General features: G+C 36.6%; 3 protein-coding genes across 3 annotated transcripts in view; 2 read left to right on the top strand and 1 right to left on the bottom strand.

Annotated features, from left to right (window-relative positions):
• The window catches only part of anne (polyamine-transporting ATPase anne boleyn), a 47,988-nt gene extending 38,276 nt beyond the window's left edge, over positions 1 to 9,712 (bottom strand). Inside the window, exon 1 of the mRNA XM_090162020.1 lies at positions 8,510 to 9,712. Coding sequence (XP_090018146.1) covers positions 8,510 to 8,714 — 205 coding nt within the window. The 5' untranslated portion in view covers positions 8,715 to 9,712. The remainder of the gene's footprint in view (positions 1 to 8,509) is intronic.
• LOC149925927 (uncharacterized) overlaps positions 1 to 25,535 on the top strand; it is a 350,903-nt gene that overhangs the window by 173,288 nt on the left and 152,080 nt on the right. The window lies entirely within an intron of this gene.
• Positions 573 to 25,535, top strand: LOC149925939 (transmembrane protein 53-like). The gene is made up of 2 exons (XM_090162021.1): positions 573 to 611; positions 24,303 to 25,535. Exon 2 carries the CDS (start codon positions 24,309 to 24,311, stop codon positions 25,350 to 25,352), a length of 1,044 nt encoding a protein of 347 aa, XP_090018147.1. The 5' UTR covers positions 573 to 611; positions 24,303 to 24,308; the 3' UTR covers positions 25,353 to 25,535.

The following is a 25,535-nucleotide window of genomic DNA, read 5'->3' as shown; positions in this document are numbered from 1 at the left end:
ATCTTTTGTAACGGAAATAAGGCCATATTTGGAAAAGCTTGGCCATTCCCCATTAAGAAAATTAAGGATTAGCAATTGTTTTTAAATATATTTTACCATTTAATGGGTTAAAAGTCCGTTTACCATGCTGAAACCATGGCCCAATCTTCTTCGAGTCAAACGAACCGTGATAATCGAACATGATCAGCGAGTCCCTCAAACAATTTCATAGTCCACGGCGAATTATACGAAACGAAAACTATAAGCTTTACGAAAGACCCCGCGAAAGCGGGTAAAAACGAAGTCAATGGCGCCACCTATGATAAGAATCCGACATTTTTGGAAAATACCACTAAAGAATAGACGAAAATATTTGGGCATCGGATGATCCGAATTGGACCAATAAGGATAAGGGACCCCCAATTGGTCAACAACGTCACAAAAATTTAGGAATTCCCGGAAAAATGGGAAAATACATCTTCTTTCATGTAGATGGGAGTTTGAACGTAGGCGCGTGGTGTTAGCAGCGCTACTTTTAAGTTCATCTTTTCACTTTTCACCTATTTTTCTAATTTATAGTTGCGATTATTGAGGTTCAATTTTTCAAGTCAAGAGAATCTCAGGCATAAAAGGTAACTGTTTATAAGAAACTCATCAATTCTTTGCTTTTTATCAAGATGTAGAATTCTAGGCTATTTATTTCTAGTTTGAATTACATTATTACTAAAATTTAAATTCAATTCAATTTATTTTTTAAATCGCCTATAATAATTCAATTAATTTAATTTTTAAATCATTAATTTAAATAGCCTATAATAATTCAATTTATTTATGGAAATTCACAAATACTTTGTCTCAATGCCAATATAGATCAACTAAATGACAAGTACTAATTAAATTTAATTAAGATGATTAATTATATTTATATTAAAAATGCTTATCGATTTGCAAGTAAAAATAGGCAAAATGTTTAATATAACATAAATGAGTAAAATTATACTACTAATAGTTTTAAATGTGTAGGTATAGTAAACCTACGCATTAAAAACTATGATTAAAAATTCATTAACCACAGTAGTGATAAAACCATATTTAATTAACAGTGGTTAATAAATTTCTAGTCATAATAAAATAAATGCTTAATAATATAAAAAATCAACAACATCTAACTAAGGATTATAAATTTATAATACATCAACGTGGATATTGTGTATAGTCCGTTGCGCTCTTAGAAGGGTATAATGACGTCACGCGTAATGTGGAATGTAGGCCTCGATCACGTGACACGTACGATAAAAAATGCATTCTAAGTTTTACTTGTTAAAAGAGAAGAAGAGGTGTGCTTTACCAAAAGAATTATCTTAAAATCGGTTCTCAGAAAAATCGATGGCATAATTATTAGGAACGATCTATAATGCAACTTTCAATGAGAGCGCAATTTTTACAATCGCTTTCAACCGGAACAAATCTTGTATAAAAAAAACCCAACCTTTTTTCGGGTCGTTTGCCTAATGTGGTTTCACGGAAATTGAAAGTCAAGCGAAAAGCGCGGAATAAATCAAGGGAGGGGAGGGGGGGGGGGAGACAAAAGAACAAGGTCGTCACTGGACCGGAAATAGCCGCATTCACATATTGCCTAAAGGGAAATATGCAAAAAGGGGCGAAATCCACACGAGGTACCTTCCTATTTAATAATGTTTGAGGTAGATGGCGACACTATTAAGTTTATGTAAAATGAACTTTTTTTAAGAAGTTATCAATTAATTACTAAATTATAGTACTTTAAATTCTTATTAAAAATATATAATTTTTGTAATTTAAATTAACAATTAATTTTAACAGAAGTTAACACTCTCCGCCATAGATGGCACTATACTACGATTTTAAACTATCCAATCATTGAAGATAATTTTGTATTTTAAATCTCGACAAAACCGTTCTCCACTAAAAACTGAAAATGTTCAACCAATCGTTGAAAATCAAAATTATGACGTCATGCTGCTATCAGAGCGGCATCTACTAACAAATAACGCCATCACCACGTTACCTTGGATGGATATTACCCCTTTAAAGTCGTCTTTGCCAGTTAAAAATTGTAAATCGATCTATAGACGGATACGCATTTAACAAAGGAGAAGATCCTTTCACAGGGGTAATGCCTTTATAGGTTCAATTTTTAAATACGTGAAGTCTTAGTAGGTGGCGCCACCAATCTCAAACATTAGGAAAAAAAATCTTCTAAAATAGTGAAAAAAAATTTATGACAATTTTTTATCATTTTAAAATAGTTATAAAAGTTTATTTATTAAGAAACAAGTAATAATTGGTTCATTTCCTATCATAAAGTTTCAGTTGGCGCCATCTAGTAGGCGTACAAACATTGAAATCGAACCTCTAATGGCTTCACTCTAAATGATGTTTCGCGTTACGCAATTCGTAAATCTGTTTATAATAGAATACAGAAACGAAGGCGCCGAATAGAGTTTAAGCCCCACCACGCCTCTGAACTTGTAACGTGTAGCGTAGGCCTGCACGATATTTTTCTAGACGTTTGTAGCGAGTAGGTAGTGCCTAATATTTTTTTATATTGTTTTCCCTGAGAGCCAATGTCCAAGCAAGTCTAAAACCCCCATTTTGAGAAAAACAAGTTTTTAGTTTCATATCTAGAATTTATTAATAATCGAATAATTGAAATATACCTAAAATGAATTAATATTGAAAATCACGTAACTCGTCTTGATTGACTTTGGCTATCAGGAAGTACAATTTCCATTACATATAAAATAGTACTCAAAAAAGTTATTAAATTTCGTAATCAACTCTGCGTCCTGTAAGTAAAGCTCAATATAGAAACCTGTTGAAAAAAAACTTTGACAATAGTCGCCATTTTGTCCATGGGAAAAAGAAGGGCTGACGTCATGAAACACGTTCTCTACTCGTAATAGTTGATTTTATAAAATAAAAAGTGGTCTTGCCCAACTTGTTAAAATGTTGCTCTTACGTCACAAGACCCAGCTTTATTAGTGTATTCCTCGCACGAGCGATTTGCACGCGCTCTAGAAAAAGCTATATTCCTCGCGACTGTAGCGCGCGCTCGTAGGCTTGTCAAAGTAAGAGACTGTGACGTAAGAGCAACATTTCAACAAGAAGGCCACGTTACTTTATAAAAAGAACTATTGGACATAGCTTGTAACATGGTGGGGGCGACGACAATATCGATTGTAAAAAGTTCGCGACCCCAAAAAAGGCGAGTCAGTTTAAAACCGGCGACTTCAAATCCTTTCTCCGACTGCAGTCATTTCACACGCCAAAAAGTTTTTATCTAAAATCAGCGGTTCTGGAAAAAAATTAATTTTAAACTATTTTTATGAAAAATGTCAAATTGATCGTAACAAGGTTACAATGGGTTTTTAAAGTTCGACCGATTGAAAATATATTTAAAAATCGCAGTTTTAACTGATTTTCAGACAATTAAAAAAATTATCGTAGGTGTGAGCTGAATTATCGAAAAATGTGTACTATATAGTACGCCATTGAACAGGGTTGCCACAGTTTTTTCACAATCAAATTCCCCGACTTTTCCAGGTTTTCCCTGACCATCTCCGGAGATTTTCCCTGACTTATTTTGTGCCAAGATTTTGTATTTATTTGACCTACATTTTAGTAAGTTTCTTATTTGCAACCGAAATTAAATTCCCTGACATATCCCCGATTTTTAGACTAATATTTAAAATTCCCTGACATATCCCTGATTTTTAGACTAATATTTAAAATTCCCTGACATATCCCTGATTTTTATACCTATATTCAAATTGCCCGACTTTTCCAGGAATTCCAGGTACCGTGGCAACCCTGTTGAAAATATCGTACTTCCCAAAAATTACTCGAAAATATCGTACGTCAAAAAAATTATCTCGAAAATATCGTACGTCAAAAAAATTATCTCGAAAATATCGTACGTCAAAAAAATTATCTCGAAAGTACCGTACGTCCCAAAAATTATCTCGAAAATATCGTACGTCCCAAAAATTATCTCGAAAATATCGTACGTCCCAAAAATTATCTCGAAAATATCGTACGTCCCAAAAATTATCTCGAAAATATCGTACGTCCCAAAAATTATCTCGAAAATATCGTACGTCCCAAAAATTATCTCGAAAATATCGTACGTCCCAAAAATTATCTCGAAAGTACCGTACGTCCCAAAAATTATCTCGAAAATACCGTACGCCCCAAAAATTATCTCGAAAATACCGTACGCCCCAAAAATTATCTCGAAAATACCGTACGCCCCAAAAATTATCTCGAAAATATCGTACGTCCCAAAAATTATCTCGAAAATATCGTACGTCCCAAAAATTATCTCGAAAATATCGTACGTCCCAAAAATTATCTCGAAAATATCGTACGTCCCAAAAATTATCTCGAAAATATCGTACGTCCCAAAAATTATCTCGAAAGTACCGTACGTCCCAAAAATTATCTCGAAAATATCGTACGTCCCAAAAATTATCTCGAAAATATCGTACGTCCCAAAAATTATCTCGAAAATATCGTACGTCCCAAAAATTATCTCGAAAATATCGTACGTCCCAAAAATTATCTCGAAAATATCGTACGTCCCAAAAATTATCTCGAAAATATCGTACGTCCCAAAAATTATCTCGAAAATATCGTACGTCCCAAAAATTATCTCGAAAATATCGTACGTCCCAAAAATTATCTCGAAAATATCGTACGTCCCAAAAATTATCTCGAAAATATCGTACGTCCCAAAAATTATCTCGAAAATATCGTACGTCCCAAAAATTATCTCGAAAATATCGTACGTCCCAAAAATTATCTCGAAAATATCGTACGTCCCAAAAATTATCTCGAAAGTACCGTACGTCCCAAAAATTATCTCGAAAATATCGTACGAGAATTGTCATACGTTTGGCAACGCTGTACCTAGGGTCAATTTCCAGGTAATTGAACACCCAAGAGAGAGAGGGTGCAGCTGTGGTAAAATAATACAGCATATAAAACCAATTCCCCCCCCCCTACTGCACTACTTCTACGCGGCCTGCTTCAAATACGTTCCGAAAGATGGCGCTGGGGTATGACATTCGTTTCAACTCGCGGCATGTGTATACATTAATTAGTCCATGCTCGGGGAATCTAGAGAGTGACGAAGAGACAGATGGCGGTAGTTGAGGATCTAAGTCGATATCGCAGCGAGTGGGGGGAGGAATTATTGGACAGAATGTCCCGAAGAAGTCTAATTTCTCCTCCTCCCAGCGTTGCCAGACGTACGATAATTATCGCACAGTGTGATAATTTCATCGAAATTTTTAGAGCGTACTATAATTTTCATGGCGTACGATATCGTACCATTATTTCGATAATTCTTCCTCAACGAACGATAATGTACGATAATTCTAATATTTTTTTAAAAACCTAAGAACGATTTAAATTTTATTATTAATTTATATAACTTCTACTTAAAAATGAATTATATACATTTTCTGCTGCGTAGTCCTGAGTGTGACTGTGATTTTATTACTCCTAGCTGTTACCACATTTTTTAATATATTTTTAAACAGTTAATGATGATAATAGGCATTTTGTATATTTCCCTGAAATAAAACTCCCGTAGTACTTTAAAAAAATCATCTACATTCAACGCATTTATTTATGAATTCAAATTTAGCGAGAATTTTCCAGGAAAATCGATAATTTTTGGGCTTAGATACGATAATTTCAGATTTTAGATCTGGCAACGAGGGTTGAACAGAATACGAATTACCTTTTTGTTGTAGACATTTCAATGAGCGTACAAATACAAAAAAAGGTGTTTTATGTCTTGTATTCGTGCTTCTTAACAACATTTTTTAAAATACGCGAAAAAGTAGATAAGTCCATAATTAAAAGGGATAATATAGCTAAATCCTAAACAAATTTGAAGAAAATTAAAAACTTACTAATAACTCGTACCGATAGGTCTTCGAGCAACGCGAAACTCGGATCAAATAGATCTTCGAGTAATAAACTAAATTAAAAAAAAAAGAATTATTTTATTTTTTTATTTATTTTTTATTTATTTTTAATTTAGTTTATTACTCGAAGATCTATTTGATCCGAGTTTCGCGTTGCTCGAAGACCTATCGGTACGAGTTATTAGTAAGTTTTTAATTTTCTTCAAATTTGTTTAGGATTTAGCTATATTATCCCTTTTAATTATGGACTTATCTACTTTTTCGCGTATTTTATCATCCTTCTCTCAGTCCATAGGTGGTTTCTTCTAACTTAACATTTTTTAAACTTGATTGAAAATTTTAAGAGATAAATATACGAAATATATTAAGTTTGTTACGTAGATTATTACGTCAAAATAACACGGTAACAATAAATAAAATTGGGAAGGAGCCAATTTAGCCAGCTCCCAACAAAAATATTAAATAAATTTTTAGGAGAGGTACACGTTTATAGACTTCAGAAATAGTCTCGATTCAAGGTAAAATTTGTTCCCAAATTCCTAACTAGATGGGTGTGTTCACCGTTAATAAATTCTCCGAAAAATGTGCCCCAAAGCGGTATTTAAATATTAAGGTTTTGAAATTTCTAATGCGTTTGGAAATTTGAGTCTAGGTACACTTGCTAATACATGGCCAGTATATTTCGATTAGACCTTAACATTCAAAATAACACCAAAATTGTTTTTAAGCAAAATCGTATTTATGGCAATTTTTATAAGCAAAATCGTATTTATGGCAATTTTTATAAGCAAAATCGTATTTATGGCAATTTTTATAATCAAAATCGTATTTATGGCAATTTTTATAATCAAAATCGTATTTATGGCAATTTTTATAATCAAAATCGTATTTATGGCAATTTTTATAAGCAAAATCGTATTTATGGCAATTTTTATAAGCAAAATCGTATTTATGGCAATTTTTATAAGCAAAATCGTATTTATGGCAATTTTTATAAGCAAAATCGTATTTATGGCAATTTTTATAAGCAAAATCGTATTTATGGCAATTTTTATAAGCAAAATCGTATTTATGGCAATTTTTATAAGCAAAATCGTATTTATGGCAATTTTTATAAGCAAAATCGTAATTATGGCAATTTTTATAAGCAAAATCGTATTTATGGCAATTTTTATAAGCAAAATCGTATTTATGGCAATTTTTATAAGCAAAATCGTATTTATGGCAATTTTTATAATCAAAATCGTATTTATGGCAATTTTTATAATCAAAATCGTATTTATGGCAATTTTTATAATCAAAATCGTATTTATGGCAATTTTTATAATCAAAATCGTATTTATGGCAATTTTTATAAGCAAAATCGTATTTATGGCAATTTTTATAAGCAAAATCGTATTTATGGCAATTTTTATAAGCAAAATCGTATTTATGGCAATTTTATAAGCAAAATCGTATTTATGGCAAATTTTTTTAACCAAAATCTTATTAATGGCATTTTTTTAACCAAAATCTTATTTATGGCAATTTTTTTAACCAAAATCTTATTTATGGCAATTTTTTTAACCAAAATCTTATTTATGGCAATTTTTTTTAACCAAAATCTTATTTATGGCAATTTTTTAACCAAAATCTTATTTATGGCAATTTTTTTTAGCAAAATCTTATTTAGGGAATTTTTTTAAGCCAAATAACCGTAACCCATTATTTGCACACCGATTTAACAATTTACAATAATTTTAAATAAGCTTTTTATACATTGTATCACGATTTAATTTAAAGCAAATATCGGCTCTTCCAGAAAAATAAAAAACACGATAATAATACGCTACTAGCATGTGCTTCCATCTATTGGTATATATAGAAACTAAATAAAAGCTACTATAGCGAAATAATGAGGCCTATGAGGGACCCGATTTCCAGACCCATTTTGGTTTGACTAACTTTGTTTAGATTTAATTTTTGGCGATATCTATTGAGCGACATTTGTAACGAGTCGGAGGCTCGGAGCCGAGACTTGCTTTAATTTATTTAAAAAAAAATCATGATAATATTACTCATTACATAAGTAACATAATAACAATAAGTATGACACTTCCTATTGCTTACCGTTTTGGATGACTACTTTTTGATAAAAATTTAAGCCTAATATCGGAGAGCACGTTCTGGAGTCGTGAGGGGCTTTGGCTTTGTTTCTTTTCGAAGCGCGCGGAATAACGCGTGATAAAAAAACATGAGCTCGTGGCGCCGAGAAAAACGTTTTGAATTTTTATAATTTTAGCCTAATATTCCGCCTATCTATCGGAAACCGGATATTTCGGCATAGCGGAAGTCTCGCTTATTTTAGACACTAGAGAGCTCTGTGCTAAGAAAACATCTTGATTACGCAATAACTGTGAAAATCAGTTTGGTTGTAAATCTCGTTAACTGTCATACTTATGGTTTTTATGTTACTTATGCTCATTATAATAATAGCAGCTGCATCGTGAAAAAACTGTATGTAGGCCTAGTAAGATATGAAAAAAATAGTAATTCAAATGAATCAATCTTACCACGTTTAGGCCTACGCTGTCCAGGCAATAAAGCGCAAACTTCCGGTTCGGGGTTTAACGGAGACAGTTGACCTCCGTTGGCTTTGGCAAACGAGCTTGACCTGGAACTCGACGCCGCGCTTTCGCGACACGGAGACAAACGCTGTCCACGTGTTTTGGGGCGCCAAGAAAGCGCCGAAAAAACTTCTCCGAAACCCTGGGCCATTCAAAAAAGCGCACTGCTCCTAAAACTAAGCCGACGAAAGATATCTTCGACTTCGAAAGTTGACTAAATTTAGATTCTCGGTTTTTCCTCCTCCACTCGAGCCACTCCTCCGAGAGAGTTTTACGCGTAACCTCCAAAATCTTACTTCTAATTTAAAATCAATCCTAGATGACTGGTTTCTGGGTACAACCAAGCGATTAACGTTTTAATTATTCGCAAAGTTCTCTCTCTAGAAAGTCCCCCAGGTAGGTGTCATCTAGGCACCGTCATATTGGTTTCACCTTTCGGAAATGATTTCGTCAAAGTCTCGCTCTGCGTTGTAACAAATAGACATGTGGCGGCCGGCGAGGATCGAGATGAGGCCTAGGCCAAGATCTACTACGCTTCCCTTTTCGCTACCGAGGAACCTTCACCCTTTTCCGCCGAATCGAAACCCGGCTCTTCGCTTCGACGAATCTCCGGAAGAAACGGCCCGGTGTCCACCGACAAAGGCTTAGCTAGTCGAATGTGGAGCGCTTCCCCGACTCAATCTGGATGCCTTTTCGCGTACGTTGAATACGCAAAAACAGCTCAATCACTTCGAGGTCGCGAAATGCGTTTCTAAATAATCGAACGTTACCGATTTTCTACGGCCGTTTTTAAATCGAGAGAAACTGCTGACGATAAACGAAAAAATGGCCCGACTACGCGAAGCTCACCAAAATTTTTGGAAAACGATACCGAAAATGAGAGAACGGCAATGGCAACTCTGATTTCCGTCGCCGGGGGCGCTGCGTGCGGGATTCACGACCTCGGACGGTTACTATGGCAACCACATCAATGCTGAGTAATCCCTTCACTGGGAAGCTGGAGTAAGCGGGGAAAATACGCGTTCTTTTAGGGATATTTTCTCACACCCACATTCATTTTATTACTTTCTCAGTAAATGACGCAACTTTCTCCTCGCGTACTATTTAACCCTGACAAAACTAGCGAACTATTTCGCGTCTACGCCCACCAATCAATTCTTCCGATTACTTCATTCGTTACAACGCGGAGGAAATTACATCACTTGTCTCGGGATATTGTTTACCAAAATAGAAACCTCTAATTAAGCGGTAGCTGAGATGTTATCGGTTTCATATACCCCAGCCACTAAAATACGTCTAGTTTAACGTTGAAGGTCGTTATCTTTAACCACACAGCGAAAATAAATGGATCTTAAGGTTTTTTAACTTTGACCTTCACCGCCGATATTTCTGGATTATAGCCAAAGCTTTATATTTTAAAAATTAAAACCGAAAATTTTCCATTTACTATTTCTGCACCAGATTTTGTTTACAAAAGTTACGGGGGAAAAAGCTATTTTTCTAGGCATTAAAACTATTTTTTAAATATTACACAAAATATCATAAGTCACATAAACAAATATAAGTATGACACTATTGTTTTAATGTAAATTTTTGATAATTTTCGCTAATTGTCATACGCCTGTTATTATGTTATTTATGAATATATTAGGTTTCCCTATTAAACCGTTCAATTTCGCTTTCATTATCAAAGAAAAAGGAATATACCTAGTATTTAATTTTATTTTATTTTTATAACAAAATAAACTCTTACAAAAACGCCAAAATAAAAATTCCCAGCAAACAAAACCGTTCTACTTAAATTCTACGGGGAAAGTTTGGGATGTAGTCATTTGGCACGCTTCAAAAAACCACCGTTACCGCGCCATTTTAGTCACGCTGAGGAAATAAAAATGTTTCGTTTCTGGAGAGGCTATCGCCATCTATTGGTAGGAATAAGCGGGATATTGTTGAGAAGCGTCGACGTATTGCGGAAGTGCGCCGGTGGCGGCGCTCGTGATTTGGGGCTGTTGATAATCCGCCGGAGCGTTTCTTCCCAAAGTGGCGGCAGCGGCGTTATGGTCTTGTCGGAACCAATGAGTAACGGTGGGCGCTTGTTGCGGTCCTCTGGCGACGGTCGGTTGGGCTAAGTAGCTTCCGGGAGCACCCTGAGTTGGTGGACTATTGCCGCGAGTATTAACACCAGATCCCAGAGGTTGAGAGCTATAGCGGTCGTAGAGGCCCGAATTAGATCGAGACGGCGGCGAGGAAGCGGCCTGTCTCGAACCGGGGCTGACGTAACGCGTTTGCTGGAAGGCGGGAACCGCTCCCGCGTTATAACCAACGACCGGAGTTGGCTGACGACTTCCGTAGTTCTGCGGGACTCCGTAAATGAACGGCGCAGGAGCGTGATAGCTCAAGGAAGAGGGATCAGCCACGTTAGCGGCGTACGTTACGGAGGAACCACTAGACGGTTTGTTGGACTGCGGAGGCTGGCCGCCAGGAATGCCCAAGAACTCTTCCAAACCGTGGACTATTCCTTGACGGACGCCATCGACGAACTTCTTGCTTCCTCGTTGCAAGGAGGCACCGGATGGCTGGAATCCGGCCTCCATTTGGGGGGACGATGGTGGGCCGGGGTTGGTTTGCGTCGGTGGTGCGGCGGGGTTGGTGCCCGCATCGTTGGAGACAGTACTGTCCGGTGGGGATGGTTCGTGGGCTGCTGGGTCCGCCGCGTAAAATCCTGGCCGGTTCATTCGGGGCTGTCCGTAATTGTGACCTAAGCTCACGACGCTAAGGCACGAGATTAAGGCTAGTGACAGTAGTCGAACCTGAAACAATTTCATTACATTCAATGTTGAAGCTTATCACTCGATCAAAACGACGAGACAACGAACTTCGACGCAAAAAAATTGTATTAGGCCTAACGGAGAATTTTGGTGTCGACGCTTGTCCTAGAGCGTTTAATCTTAGAACAACGTCGAGCGTTAGGATGTATTAGGTTTGCGAGCTTTCTAGCTTGTGTCAAGAATGAATTTAGGTACTGCAATGATTCTAAACGAATCCCTAGCATACTTTGTAGCGAAAGTTTGTCTGCTTTCGACTTTTCGTGAGATTCTTTCATACAGAAGATAGCCATCAGCAGGTGGATACTTTTAGGTTGTTCTGGAACAAAATGCTGTTTACGCAAAATAAACCTTTTCCAGTGGAGATAATTGATCTACACCGTCAACTATTCGTCAAGGTTTGAGTACTGGGGCTACACTTTTTATTTCTCCTCAAAAGCGAGAGTAAAGAGTGTAAACTGATGAAATCCAGAATTTATCTGGCCAAATGGCCACAGGCAACCATCTTGGAGAACGTCTGGAAAAATGGCCACAGGCAACCATCTTGGGAAAAAGTCTGGCCAAATGGCCACAGGCCACCATCTTGGGGAAACGTCTGCCTAAATGACCACAGGCAACCATCTTGGAGAACGTCTGGAAAAATGGCCACAGGCAACCATCTTGGAGAACGTCTGGAAAAATGGCCACAGGCAACCATCTTGGAGAACGTCTGGAAAAATGGCCACAGGCAACCATCTTGGAGAACGTCTGGAAAAATGGCCACAGGCAACCATCTTGGGAAAAAGTCTGGCTAAATGGCCACAGGCCACCATCTTGGGAAAATGTCCACAGGCAACCATCTTATTAAAACGTTTTTACCCTGACTCGGAACTATTCGGGGTAAAATGACTTCATAGGGTACTCTTCTTACCCTACTCCGAAATCCCAAAACCAAAGTATCCACCTTATTACGTTTTGTGAGTAAAAAGCGAACGAATTTTTGCAACAAAGTCTCAGACGCCATCTTCGGTAAGAAAACAGAAAGAAATAACTTACCATGGTTAGTGAAAACTCCCGCGTATAATGTTCTTGGGATCGAGACTATCTTAGTACGTATTTAGTGGCAACTGTGGGGCTCATCTGACGACTTGGAGAGAGTGTCGGCTTATTTATATCCGCAGTGACTGGCCCGTTTGCATTTCAAAGACCCGAATCTTTGACATCCCAAATAATTCCTTTTTTAAAAACTCCTTTTACCCGAATTTCTAGCGAAAACGCGTCCCCATTTCCATCTCGGAATAAGTCCTGGTAGCCCTAATTTGCGGGTGGGGACACGGACTAATGATCAAGTTTCATCTTCGGAAACCCGTATTCAAGACGTTTCCCAAAACAGCGCTCACTTCGACGCGCCTTTTCGGGCTTTTAGCATCCGACACTTACGCAACACGCTGCTTTTAACGATAATGTTCTTTTTAAATCTCGGATAATTTATAATCCCAGAGTCAGAATTATCCCAAGCTCCAGCTTATTCTCATATATTAACGCGATGAATATGTAAATTTTCAAGGTCGCGATTGAATATAAAATGTATTTGCTCTCATTAACTCGATTTTTACAAATCTAACCCGATATGTCGACATCAATTTTTTAAATCGTAAATATTGAGATTTAGGAAATAAAATATTATACAAAATTGCTAAATATTATAAAATAATACAAAATTATTAAGTATTATAAAATAATACAAAATTATTAAATATTATGAAATTATACAACATTATTAATTATTATAAAATATAAAATTATACAAAATTATTAGTTATTATAAAATAAAATATTATACAAAATTATTAATTATTATAAAATATAAAATAATACAAAATTAAAAATATTATAAAATATAAAATAATACAAAATTAAAAATATTATAAAATATAAAATAATACAAAATTAAAAATATTATAAAATATAAAATAATACAAAATTAAAAATATTATAAAATATAAAATAATACAAAATTATAAAATATTATAAAATATAAAATAATACAAAATTATAAAATATTATAAAATTTTACAAAATTTGTTTGGGATTGAAATTATAGTACTTGTGATGAAGCTAAAATCGGTAATTAATAGGTCTTTAACTTTTTGCTCAAGTCGAACATTTTGGCGTAGGAGAGATCTCGGTGCACAGACATCTCTGAGCAAGAATAATTCGGTGTCCGGGTGTCTCGGTTCATGTGCAATTCGGTGTAGGACATCTCAAAACATGAACTATTGGTGTACGGACATCCAAACAATTGACTTTCTTTAAACGAATAAACAAGAAATTGACCACTTAAATAGGCGCTTAAATAAAACATCTTCCCAGAAATTGCCAAGAAGTAATATTTCCGACAGCCAGGACTCATAAGTTATTATTTATATAGTGCTTGGTGAATAGAAAGCTGGAAACTCTCTCGAACGTAACATCGGTTTTTTGCTAAGCCTTAACATGCCAAAAAAGGTTACCTGGTTAAAAGGAAACACTTGTTGCATACCGTACCGCAAAAGTAATTCTAAAGGAATGAGTTTTCATCTTTTTCCAAAAGATAATTTTATACGAAATGAATTAACTCTGCCTCCATGAGAAGCTTTAAAATTGCCTGGTATTATAAAAATATTGCATATAATTTTAATTATTTATACCATAAGAGGATGATAATAATAATAATATTATCTTCTTATACTTAAAATATATTATCGAAAATAAACATTAGTATGTTCCTTATACACGTGAGCCGACGCGTTTCTTATCTGACGCAAAATTCTCATGAGGGCAAAAACACGTCTCCAATTGGCTTAAATATGACTTTGTGGCTAGCCATTCTAACCGTTTAACCGACCGACCGGAAATAGCTCCTTCCCAGAAGAATTTGGAGAGGGGAGTAGAAACCGAGTATCTTTTATTGAAGCGTCTATTGAAAATGTACAAATGAAAATTACTAATTCCATAAGTTTATAATTATTTTTCAAATATAAGTGTGTCAGTTGACTATCTTGCCCTTGTCAAAATTTTACTGAAAGCCCTAGAATGGACAGACATTTTTGTGAACTCAGTGGCGGACTATACTCGAAGTCACTGTTACTTTCGACCATTACCAAAGACGGGGATTTTAAGAATTTGTAAAAATTCAGGGAAAAGTCAGGGAATTCAATTTTCTCTTGACACTTTTGGTAGGTAATTTTTCTCTCGATCTATGAAAAATTCTATGATTATCATTTATTTCCCTGAAAGTTTGCCTAATTTTTTCAACATTGCAATAACCTTTTACTGAAATTTAAATTTATTAACTTCTAATAAAAGTAAAATGTAAAATAAAAATTTGGCGTTAAAAAGTCAGTGAAAATCTCTTAAAAAGTGAAAATGGTCAGGGGAAACAGAGAATAGTTAGGGAATTTCAATCCGAAAATTTTGTGGCAATCCTGTTAAAAGTTGGTGGGTTCGATTCCAACTTGTGGCACTGGGTAAAAACTCGAAACCAGGCCCCACAGGCGTGGCATGAAGGGCTTGCCATCACCCTCCTACACGTTTAGATGTATCGATCAAAATTTGAACCGCCATTAGGAACAATGGTTCGTATTTCTTAGGATAGATGGCACTGCAGTTCTCATCAAAGTCACGTGACTACCATCTTTTCAGCCCTCCTGGACTTTATAGTTTCGCCTATTGTATAATTTGCGTCGTTTCTATTAGTTCTTTTAACGACAGAATCATAAGAAACAAAACGTGATTATTCAAATTGCATCGTCCGCCAGCGCTCCTACCGACAGAATCGCAAATTTTTCCACCCAAATAGAAAGCATGTGAATAAAATATAGATGATGAGCTAAAGATGCTAGGCCTAACTTCTTCCTCTTATATTATTATTATTATTTGGGTGGAACTGTTTCCAAAATAGCTGCAGTGGTGCTTAAAACAAACCAGCTTGCAATCTAGATTCGGGTTCAGTTGTTTCAGGCCCGTAACCATGAGGGGCATTCGGGGGCAGGAATGCCCCCTCAAAAATAAATGTTGCCCCCACAAACGAAATTTTTATTCCCCCCCCCCATGCCCCCTCAATTTAATCCATTCCCCCCTCAAAGAATATTCTCTGCCCCTTCATCTTTATTATTTTTTTAAACTTCTATTCGTTGAAATTTTCCTTTTGGACCACTTGTCGTTGTCTAAGGTTTAGATCGTTATTTATAGCTAACTATTTCTTAATAAAATACAAATTGTAGAATGGTCTGCTTGAGAAAGCAAGGTTTTATTGATGTTGAACACTAAAAAAAATTTCAGGGCGCCACTTATGTTAATTTTCGAAATTAAGTAAACGAAAATAATGTGCCCCCTCACAAAAAGCTACTGCCCCTTAACGAAATTTTTATGGCTGCGGGCCTGAGTAGTTTATTCGTCTAAAATTGAAGACTTCTCTCTTTCTGTTTACTTTTGTTATCGGTAATTATTTCGACAAAGTGACACACTTATGGAACGTAATTATAGACTTATTCCTGTTGAATATCTTAATATTCCCAAAATATTACGCAAGCAAAGACAGTTCCTAAAACGGCGTCAACGTATTTTGGAAAGAAAAGATGCAAATCGATACATCATAGCCGCCAATTTCCACTGAAACAATGTGAGCCGAGTTCCGCGAATCGGTGGAGAAAATCGGGCCATTATGACGCCCACTTTTAAAGATGTCATAAATAGGTTCTGCCAAGAATTAATTGCGGAGAACACGGAATAGACCGTTAAATGAATGGGGTGGAATTTCAAACCGTCGCTGCCCCTTCAAAACTAAACGCTAGCTAGAGAGAGAACACCGGATTGGTTGATATTTGAGCATGCGCAGATGGTTTTTTGTTTGTTGCCGAGAAACAAATATCGATGGTACTAGACGAAGATGCCGCGAAATTGTGACAGTCGGCGGCGATCCGCTGATTTTACATTGGTGGCGTGGCGCGGCGTTGAACCAAAATTTAACGGCGCCAGTGGTGTGGCGTAGCGTTGAACCAAAATTTAACGGCGCCAGTGGTGTGGCGTAGCGTTGAACCAAAATTTAACGGTGCCAGTGGCGTGGCGTAGCGGTGAACCAAAATTTAACGGCGGCGGACGGCGGCGGACGGCGCGGCTCGGCGTTGAACCAAAATTTAATTTTACTCCCTGCCAAACCAAGCAGCAGGGACTTTAAATACTGTTTAAGTTTACTTTTTTACGCTGGTTAACTCGATTTGTTTACGAAGTCCTTTTTTACCTATGACACGAACCGAAACCTTAATGTTCGCATTTCCCTGCTGCTTGGTTTTGCGCTTGTTGCAGCCTACTTCCAGAGGCTAGTAGGCCACACTTTGAAGCTCTCTGGCGCTCTTTTCACTCATCGTACGAAAATGGGGAAAAAACAGGCATACTTCTCAACTCACCCCTACAACTCCTTAAAATTTTTGCTTCACCTCTTGAAACACCCTGTATAGTACGGCATTAAAAATATCGTGCGTCCAAAAAATTTGCTCGAATTTATCGACGTGTACGATAATTATCGTACGTCTGGCAACGCTGTCACTGCTATTAATCAATGAAGTCACGAAGCGGTGAGGATGGCAGCCATGCCGTCCCCAACTTTCCCCCCTTTCTACCGGTAAGGCATGTAAGGGGTTAAGACACTCCGGTGCAATCATATGCTCCTCTTCGTATGGGCGGAGACTATTTCGCGGGTATCATCGAACAGTGGTTACAATCGCAGTTTCACATTCTTTGTGAATAGGAATATATTCTTGGAATTGCACCCTCCCCACACACACTTTCTCTCCCGCGTCATATACTACTGTCAAAAAAGATGAAAAGACAATTACCCTTATTACTCCAAAAACAACGGAGCTAGCCCTGAATGTAGTTCAACGAACTCATTTAAAACAATACCTCGAGATTTACTGACAATAGGAATGGCTAAATTTGGTGTCTGTCTGAAATTGAAATTTGAGACGTTTAAAGACTTATATTTAAACTTAAGTCTATAAATGTACATAAGTATGTCTTTGGGAAATATTGTAAGTCGGAAAATTTTACGGGAAATTACCGTGACCCTTTTCCCGGAAATTTTCCGTATTTTTCCGAAAAAAAAAGATTGAAGGTTCGCTAATTTAAATAAAGCGGCAGACTAGTCTAGAATAAAAACCCTTATAGAATAAAAAATAAAGTAATGAGAAATATAATTACTTTTTCCATGAAATCTAGAAATTCACAAGAAATTAAGTATATTTCAGAGATTAATATAAATAATAAAAATCTCGATAAATATTTCTACTTATCTCTAGACATTTTAAGTACTTCTGATAAATATTGGAAATATTTAAGAAATATATAAAAATATAAATAATGAATAATTGGGAAATATCGGAAATAATGGTCATATCTCAAATACTGGGAAATATCGGAAATAATAGTCATATTTCAAATACTGGGAAATATCGGAAATAATGGTCATATCTAAAATACTGGGAAATATAGGAAATAATGGTCATATCTCAAATACTGGGAAATATCGGAAATAATGGTCATATCTCAAATACTGGGAAATATCGGAAATAATGGTCATATCTCAAATACTGGGAAATATCGGAAATAATGGTCATATCTAAAATACTGGGAAATATCGGAAATAATGGTCATATCTCAAATACTGGGAAATATCGGAAATAATGGTCATATCTCAAATACTGGGAAATATCGGAAATAATGGTCATATCTAAAATACTGGGAAATATAGGAAATAATGGTCATATCTAAAATACTGGGAAATATCGGAAATAATGGTCATATCTCAAATACTGGGAAATATCGGAAATAATGGTCATATATCAAATACTGGGAAATATCGGAAATAATGGTCATATCTCAAATACTGGGAAATATCGGAAATAATGGTCATATCTCAAATACTGGGAAATATCGGAAATAATGGTCATATCTCAAATACTGGGAAATATCGGAAATAATGGTCATATCTCAAATACTGGGAAATATAGGAAATAATGGTCATATCTCAAATATTGGGAAATATAGGAAATAATGGTCATATCTAAAATATTGGGAAATATAGGAAATGATGGTCATATCTAAAATATTGAAATATTGGGAAATATAGGAAATTATGGTCATATCTAAAATATTGGGAAATATAGGACATGATGGTCATATCTAAAATATTGGGAAATATAGGAAATGATGGTCATATCTAAAATATTGATAAATATCGAAATTATTGGGAAATATCGTAAAAATATAAGATCTGGAAATATATAAATACAATGGAAATAACATGAGAAATCCCAGGAAATATAGATATAGTTCGTTTCTGTTTTTAACCGACAGTCCCTTTAATTTGCATACGAAAGTGTCATATTGTTGGTAAAATGATAACCATAACTGAATTAACACCCACGCGCTTGAAAAGTGACATCATAAGCGGCATATAACCCGCAGATCCGACTTGGAAACGGAACGCAATTACGAGTGATGTTGACTAATGAGCGCGCTTAGAAAGGAAGATTAGTTTTAATTGTAAAGTCACTTCAAAAGATATTCGCGACGTTAAACCCAGCATCCCACGCGTGTCACCCCGCTGAACTCTGTGTCGAAATGCGCCTCAATTCGCTTGTTTTAACGCCACTTATTTCGACTTTTTTATAAAGAAGTGTTCTTTGTTCATAAAACAACTTCAAAAGGTTTAAATGAATCTATTGAAATTAAGCACCTGTTCAAAAGACGAAATCGAACATTGCAAAATCACGATTTCACTCAAATTCACTCTTTTAAGGGAGTGTGTGTCAGAATTTTTAGCCCGGTGTACCTAGTAACAGAGACCATACCACCCATACTTTTAAGGGAGTATCAAATGTTTTTAAAATTGAGAGCAGTAATTTATTTTCATTTCACTTTCAGTCGAGGGGGTCAAACATTGAGGAAAAATTTCGAATCTACAATTCCAAATCTACGAAAAATTGAGAATATACAATTCCAAATCTACGAAAAATCGAGGAAAAATTTCAAATCTACAATTCCAAATCTACGAAAAATTGAGGAAAAATTTCGAATCTACAATTCCAAATCTACGAAAAATTGAAGAAAAATTTCGAATACATTAAAAATTCAAAATCTACAAATAATTCAGAATATACGAAATATTTTGAATCTGCTAAAAATTTAAAAATCAACAAAAAGGTAAAAAAATAGTACGGAATTTTTCGTATTTAATACGAAAAATTCCGTCAAGGATTTTGTATTTTTTAAAAACAAATCCAAGAAATTAACCGTAAAAATTACCGACAAAATGCCCAAATCCAATAAATCCGAGAGAAAAACGCACCATTCTAATAAATTATCGGCTTAAGTCCCAAAATATAAATCCCTGGAGTATTGACAAATATACAAAAAAATCCACAAATAAACCCAAAATTACAAATCCCTAGATTTAAAAAATATAGGGCTAGTTGGTTTTTTTGAGAATCACATGTTTCTTAAAATCCTGTTAATTTTTTGCTGAATATCCGACCCCTCGACAACAATAAAGTATTAGAGATGTTATGCAAAGCGCTCGAGAAGTTTTAACAACAACGTTGGGATTACCTTGACGTTCGAGGAGAAACATCTGTTAAACGCGATCGAATTTTAATAAATTACGCACCTTTCACTAACACAGGGCTCACGAAGAATTAATCACGTCGTTTGAACAATACTAAAACAGACGTTATGTATGGGTATAAGTGTTGTCGAAATACAATTATTTGTTTCTTCGTGTGCCCGGGTGTACCGCAAATGAATATGAAAATTCGTCTTAATTGTACAAGGCCTAGTTGTATTTTAATTCCAACAAGTACGCTGCTAGATAAATAATAAGTTGTAATATCTTTGTCTCGATTTTTTGAGTTGCTAAATTATAATTATCAGTTTTTTTATTTAAAAACTATAAATATATTACGACATGCCACATAAGCTCGACAGAAATATATCGCGTCAAAAAATCTTTTAATCACGCCAATTTTATTACATAACTACAATTACTAATTCCTTAAGTTTATAATTTTTTTCACAGAAGTGTGTCAGTTCACTATCCACTATCTTCCTCGTGTTAAAATTTTACTAAAAGCTAATTCTAGACTAAATTTATTTTTGGTTTAGCAGTTTATCTTCTTTTTAAGAATCAACTTCCACTAACCCGAGGTGTTTATTGCCGATTTTGTTCCAAGTCGGGCGTAATGTAGACCTATATGAGATATGGGATTTCCTAAAAGGAGACGTTGCACTACCCATTCGATTTGCCATGGCAACCGAAAAAAATGTTCTTGACCACTTTAAAAAAAAAATCTCCATTTAAAAAAGCATGGGATTTTCACCAAAATTTTTAAAAATTTAAAATTTAAATTAAATTTTCCCAGAAATACCACTTTTCAGTGGCGGCTTAAGAAGGCTGGGTCCCCGGGGCGGCAATGTTTTGTGACACCCCCCAGGACCGTGCAGAAGTTTTCACGGGTCCTTCGTTTTGCACCCCCCCCCCCCACCTCAAGCCCAAATACATTCTTCAAGATTTTTTCCTCATTTTACCCCAAAAATGTTCCAATTTACCCAAACTTGATGAAATTTTACTAAATATGAACCATAGCAAATCGAATGGGTAGTGCAACGTCTCTTTTTAGGGAATTTAATATCTCATGTAGGTCTACATTACGGCCGACAGTCCCCGACTTTGAACAAAATCGGCAATAAACACCTCGGGTACTCCCCTTTGTAAGATAAGATGTACACCAAATTTGGCATACCACTTATTAATGAAATATAACTAATCAAAGTAATCCGTGAGAGAGCAGTTAATATCTTTATTCCTGTTGCTCCGTGAGAGAGCAGTTACTATCTATCCCTGTTGCTCCGTGAGAGAGCAGTTAATATCTTTATCCCTGTTGATCCGTGAGAGGTCAGTTAATTTCTTTCTCCTTATTGCTCCATGAGAGAGCAGTTAATATCTTTATCCCTGTTGCTCCGCGAGAGAGCAGTTTATATCTTTCTCTCTGTTGCTCCGTGAGAAAGAAGTTAATATCTTTCTCCCTGTTGATCCGTGAGAGATCAGTTAATTTCTTTCTCCTTATTGCTCCATGAGAGAGCAGTTAATATATTTCTCCCTGTTGCTCCGTGAGAGAGCAGTTTATATCTTTCTCCCTGTTGCTCCGTGAGAAAGAAGTTAATATCTTTCTCCCTGTTGATCCGTGAGAGATCAGTTAATTTCTTTCTCCTTATTGCTCCATGAGAGAGCAGTTAATATCTTTATCCCTGTTGCTCCGTGAGAGAGCAGTTAATATATTTCTCCCTGTTGCTCCGTGAGAGAGCAGTTAATATCTTTCTCCCTGTTGCTCCGTGAGAAAGAAGTTAATATCTTTCTCCCTGTTGATCCGTGAGAAAGAAGTTAATTTCTTTCTCCTTATTGCTCCATGAGAGAGCAGTTAATATCTTTATCCCTGTTGCTCCGTGAGAGAGCAGTTAATATATTTCTCCCTGTTGCTCCGTGAGAGAGCAGTTAATATATTTCTCCCTGTTGCTCCGTGAGAAAGAAGTTAATATCTTTCTCCCTGTTGATCCGTGAGAAAGAAGTTAATTTCTTTCTCCTTATTGCTCCATGAGAGAGCAGTTAATATCTTTATCCCTGTTGCTCCGTGAGAGAGCAGTTAATATATTTCTCCCTGTTGCTCCGTGAGAGAGCAGTTAATATCTTTCTCCCTGTTGCTCCGTGAGAAAGAAGTTAATATCTTTCTCCCTGTTGATCCGTGAGAAAGAAGTTAATTTCTTTCTCCTTATTGCTCCATGAGAGAGCAGTTAATATCTTTATCCCTGTTGCTCCGTGAGAGAGCAGTTAATATATTTCTCCCTGTTGCTCCGTGAGAGAGCAGTTAATATCTTTCTCCCTGTTGCTCCGTGAGAAAGAAGTTAATATCTTTCTCCCTGTTGATCCGTGAGAGATCAGTTAATTTCTTTCTCCTTATTGCTCCATGAGAGAGCAGTTAATTTCTTTCTCCTTATTGCTCCATGAGAGAGCAGTTAATATCTTTATCCCTGTTGCTCCGCGAGAGAGCAGTTAATATCTTTCTCCCTGTTGCTCCGTGAGAGAGCAGTTAATATCTTTCTCCCTGTTGCTCCGTGAGAAAGAAGTTAATTTCTTTCTCCCTGTTGCTCCGTGAGAAAGAAGTTAATATCTTTCTCCCTGTTGATCCGTGAGAAAGAAGTTAATATCTTTATCCCTGTTGCTCCGCGAGAGAGCAGTTAATATCTTTCTCCCTGTTGCTCCGTGAGAGAGCAGTTAATATCTTTCTCCCTGTTGCTCCGTGAGAAAGAAGTTAATATCTTTCTCCCTGTTGATCCGTGAGAAAGAAGTTAATTTCTTTCTCCTTATTGCTCCATGAGAGAGCAGTTAATATCTTTATCCCTGTTGCTCCGTGAGAGAGCAGTTAATATATTTCTCCCTGTTGCTCCGTGAGAGAGCAGTTAATATCTTTCTCCCTGTTGCTCCGTGAGAAAGAAGTTAATTTCTTTCTCCCTGTTGATCCGTGAGAGATCAGTTAATTTCTTTCTCCTTATTGCTCCATGAGAGAGCAGTTAATATCTTTATCCCTGTTGCTCCATGAGAGAGCAGTTAATATATTTCTCCCTGTTGCTCCGTGAGAGAGCAGTTAATATCTTTCTCCCTGTTGCTCCGTGAGAAAGAAGTTAATTTCTTTCTCCCTGTTGATCCGTGAGAGATCAGTTAATTTCTTTCTCCTTATTGCTCCATGAGAGAGCAGTTAATATCTTTATCCCTGTTGCTCCGTGAGAGAGCAGTTAATATATTTCTCCCTGTTGCTCCGTGAGAGAGCAGTTAATATCTTTCTCCCTGTTGCTCTGTGAGAAAGAAGTTAATTTCTTTCTCCCTGTTGATCCGTGAGAAAGAAGTTAATATCTTTCTCCCTGTTGATCCGTGAGAGATCAGTTAATTTCTTTCTCCTTATTGCTCCGTGAGAGAGCAGTTAATATATTTCTCCCTGTTGCTCCGTGAGAGAGCAGTTAATATCTTTCTCCCTGTTGCTCCGTGAGAAAGAAGTTAATTTCTTTCTCCCTGTTGATCCGTGAGAGATCAGTTAATTTCTTTCTCCTTATTGCTCCATGAGAGAGCAGTTAATATCTTTATCCCTGTTGCTCCGTGAGAGAGCAGTTAATATATTTCTCCCTGTTGCTCCGTGAGAGAGCAGTTAATATCTTTCTCCCTGTTGATCCGTGAGAGAGCAGTCAATTTCTTGCTCCCTGTTACTCCGAGGTCAGTGACGGAGTAACGGAATTGAAAATAATAATAATTATTATTATTATTATTTTATATTCCCCTCACCCAGCAATATAGTTTCTAATTGTATCTGATTCATTATCACCAGTAACCGATCTGATTTGATCTGCTATAATTCACCAGATTCTTATTAGCTGAATAGTTATCTGACTTATGTTTAGTATAAATATAATCTTCTGGAAAGCAAAAATCCAAATAAACAGTCATTAAAATTGGAGGATATGTAAAAATGAAAACTGTGAGGCATGAAATCTGCTGTCGGCTTACAACGAATTCAGATTAGATTCGGTTTGCATTTTGACCGATATCAACTGATTGGACAATATCTGAGCTTAATTGCGGATAAGCTGATATCTGATCCTTAGTAATTATTTTCAGATAACGCAACTGTTATTTTAGAATCGGTTGGAAGCACTACGTGTCAGAAAAAGAATAGACGACGATTGTCAGACATTTTTGACGAGGAAGTAGGATGTTTCCTTCGGAAAGAGAAACCAGAAACAGATCTTCGATCTATTGAAACTAATGTTTAAAGTTCATTCTCATTTCATTTCAGATTAAAATGCTTCGTACCATCAGAAGTCTGTGTCTGTCAAGGACGATGAGTGGGAATTCCGCGATGAAATTACTCCGTAAAGATGCGATGCCAATCTTCGGTAAGCCTGGCTCAAATACGAGGCTTTTCGGGGTCATCAGATCGAGAAACTATTTCAAAAGGGCCCCTAATTACGAGATGAGACTGTTAGCTCCTTCTAGTCAAAACGGATCGTCCAAAGGCGTCGTTTATTTGTTGGGCTGGACAGGTTGCGTTGACAAGAGTCTGAACCGTTACAGCCAGCTGTACCAAGAGATGGGTTTCACCGTCATCAGGTACAGTCCATCGGCTACCTTAATTTACTGTCTGAATCCCGTCTCGACGCTCACGAAACACGCCCAAAAGATGGTGGACTTGATGTACCATTATGACGTCCAAGAGCAGCCCGTCTTCATCCACGCGTTCAGCAACGGAGGCTGCGACATGATGTACTTGATCTGCGAAGAGCTTTTCGAGTGGTCCAAACACAAACGCGTACAAATTAAAGGCTGCGTTTACGACAGCGCCCCGACAGAGGTGACTTTCTGGCCCTCCTTCGACGCCATCGTGAACGTCACACCCGGCCCTCTAGTGGCCAAATACGTCGTCGCATCCCTGACCGTACCGTATATCTTCTCGACCTACTACGTCAACCGTTTCTTCGACTTCTTCAAGGGCGACCACACCACGGAACTATACAGAACTATGGTCTGGAGGAGCTTGTCCCAGCAAGAGAACTTCAGCCCGCAGTTGTTCTTGTACTCGGCGAAAGACCAAATCATCAGCCAATCCTCGATCGAGCGGTTCATGGACGAACGTCGCAAACGGGGTGTCGAAGTGTCATCTAAATTATTCGAAAAGAGCGTCCACGTGTCGCATCTCAAAACGTATCCCGAAGAATACGCGTCCGTTATCAGGAATTTTGTTCAACAGTGCTTGAAGCGAAGAGTCACTACGAAACTTCGGACCACCGACTTTCTAAACGATGTTCGTCTCGACAAAGAATGTGCCAAAGCAGCTCGAATGCAATGAAATTCAGAAATTATGATATAGTCTTTGACTTTCCGCTACAAGTTAACTATAACCAAAGTCAATAACAACCCTTTTCGCATCAAAGCTTAGTCAAATCACGGACTTTATTATGGCCAAATCAATTTCTAGTATCTATAGAGTTGCACCTTGGAACTTGGTGTACTGATTTTAACATTGTAATTT

The sequence above is a fragment of the Leiobunum rupestre genome, chromosome 10, assembly GCF_980474605.1.
Source record: "Leiobunum rupestre chromosome 10, qqLeiRupe1.1.hap1, whole genome shotgun sequence".
NCBI classification, from domain to species: Eukaryota; Metazoa; Arthropoda; class Arachnida; order Opiliones; family Sclerosomatidae; genus Leiobunum; species Leiobunum rupestre.
The sequence above is the reverse complement of the archived record's forward strand: the minus strand, read 5'-3'. Positions and strand labels throughout refer to the sequence as shown.

Coding starts and splice junctions, on each gene's coding strand:
- LOC149925939 (XM_090162021.1), top strand. CDS start 24,309: ATGCTTCGTACCATCAGAAGTCTGTGTCTGTCAAGGACGATGAGTGGG.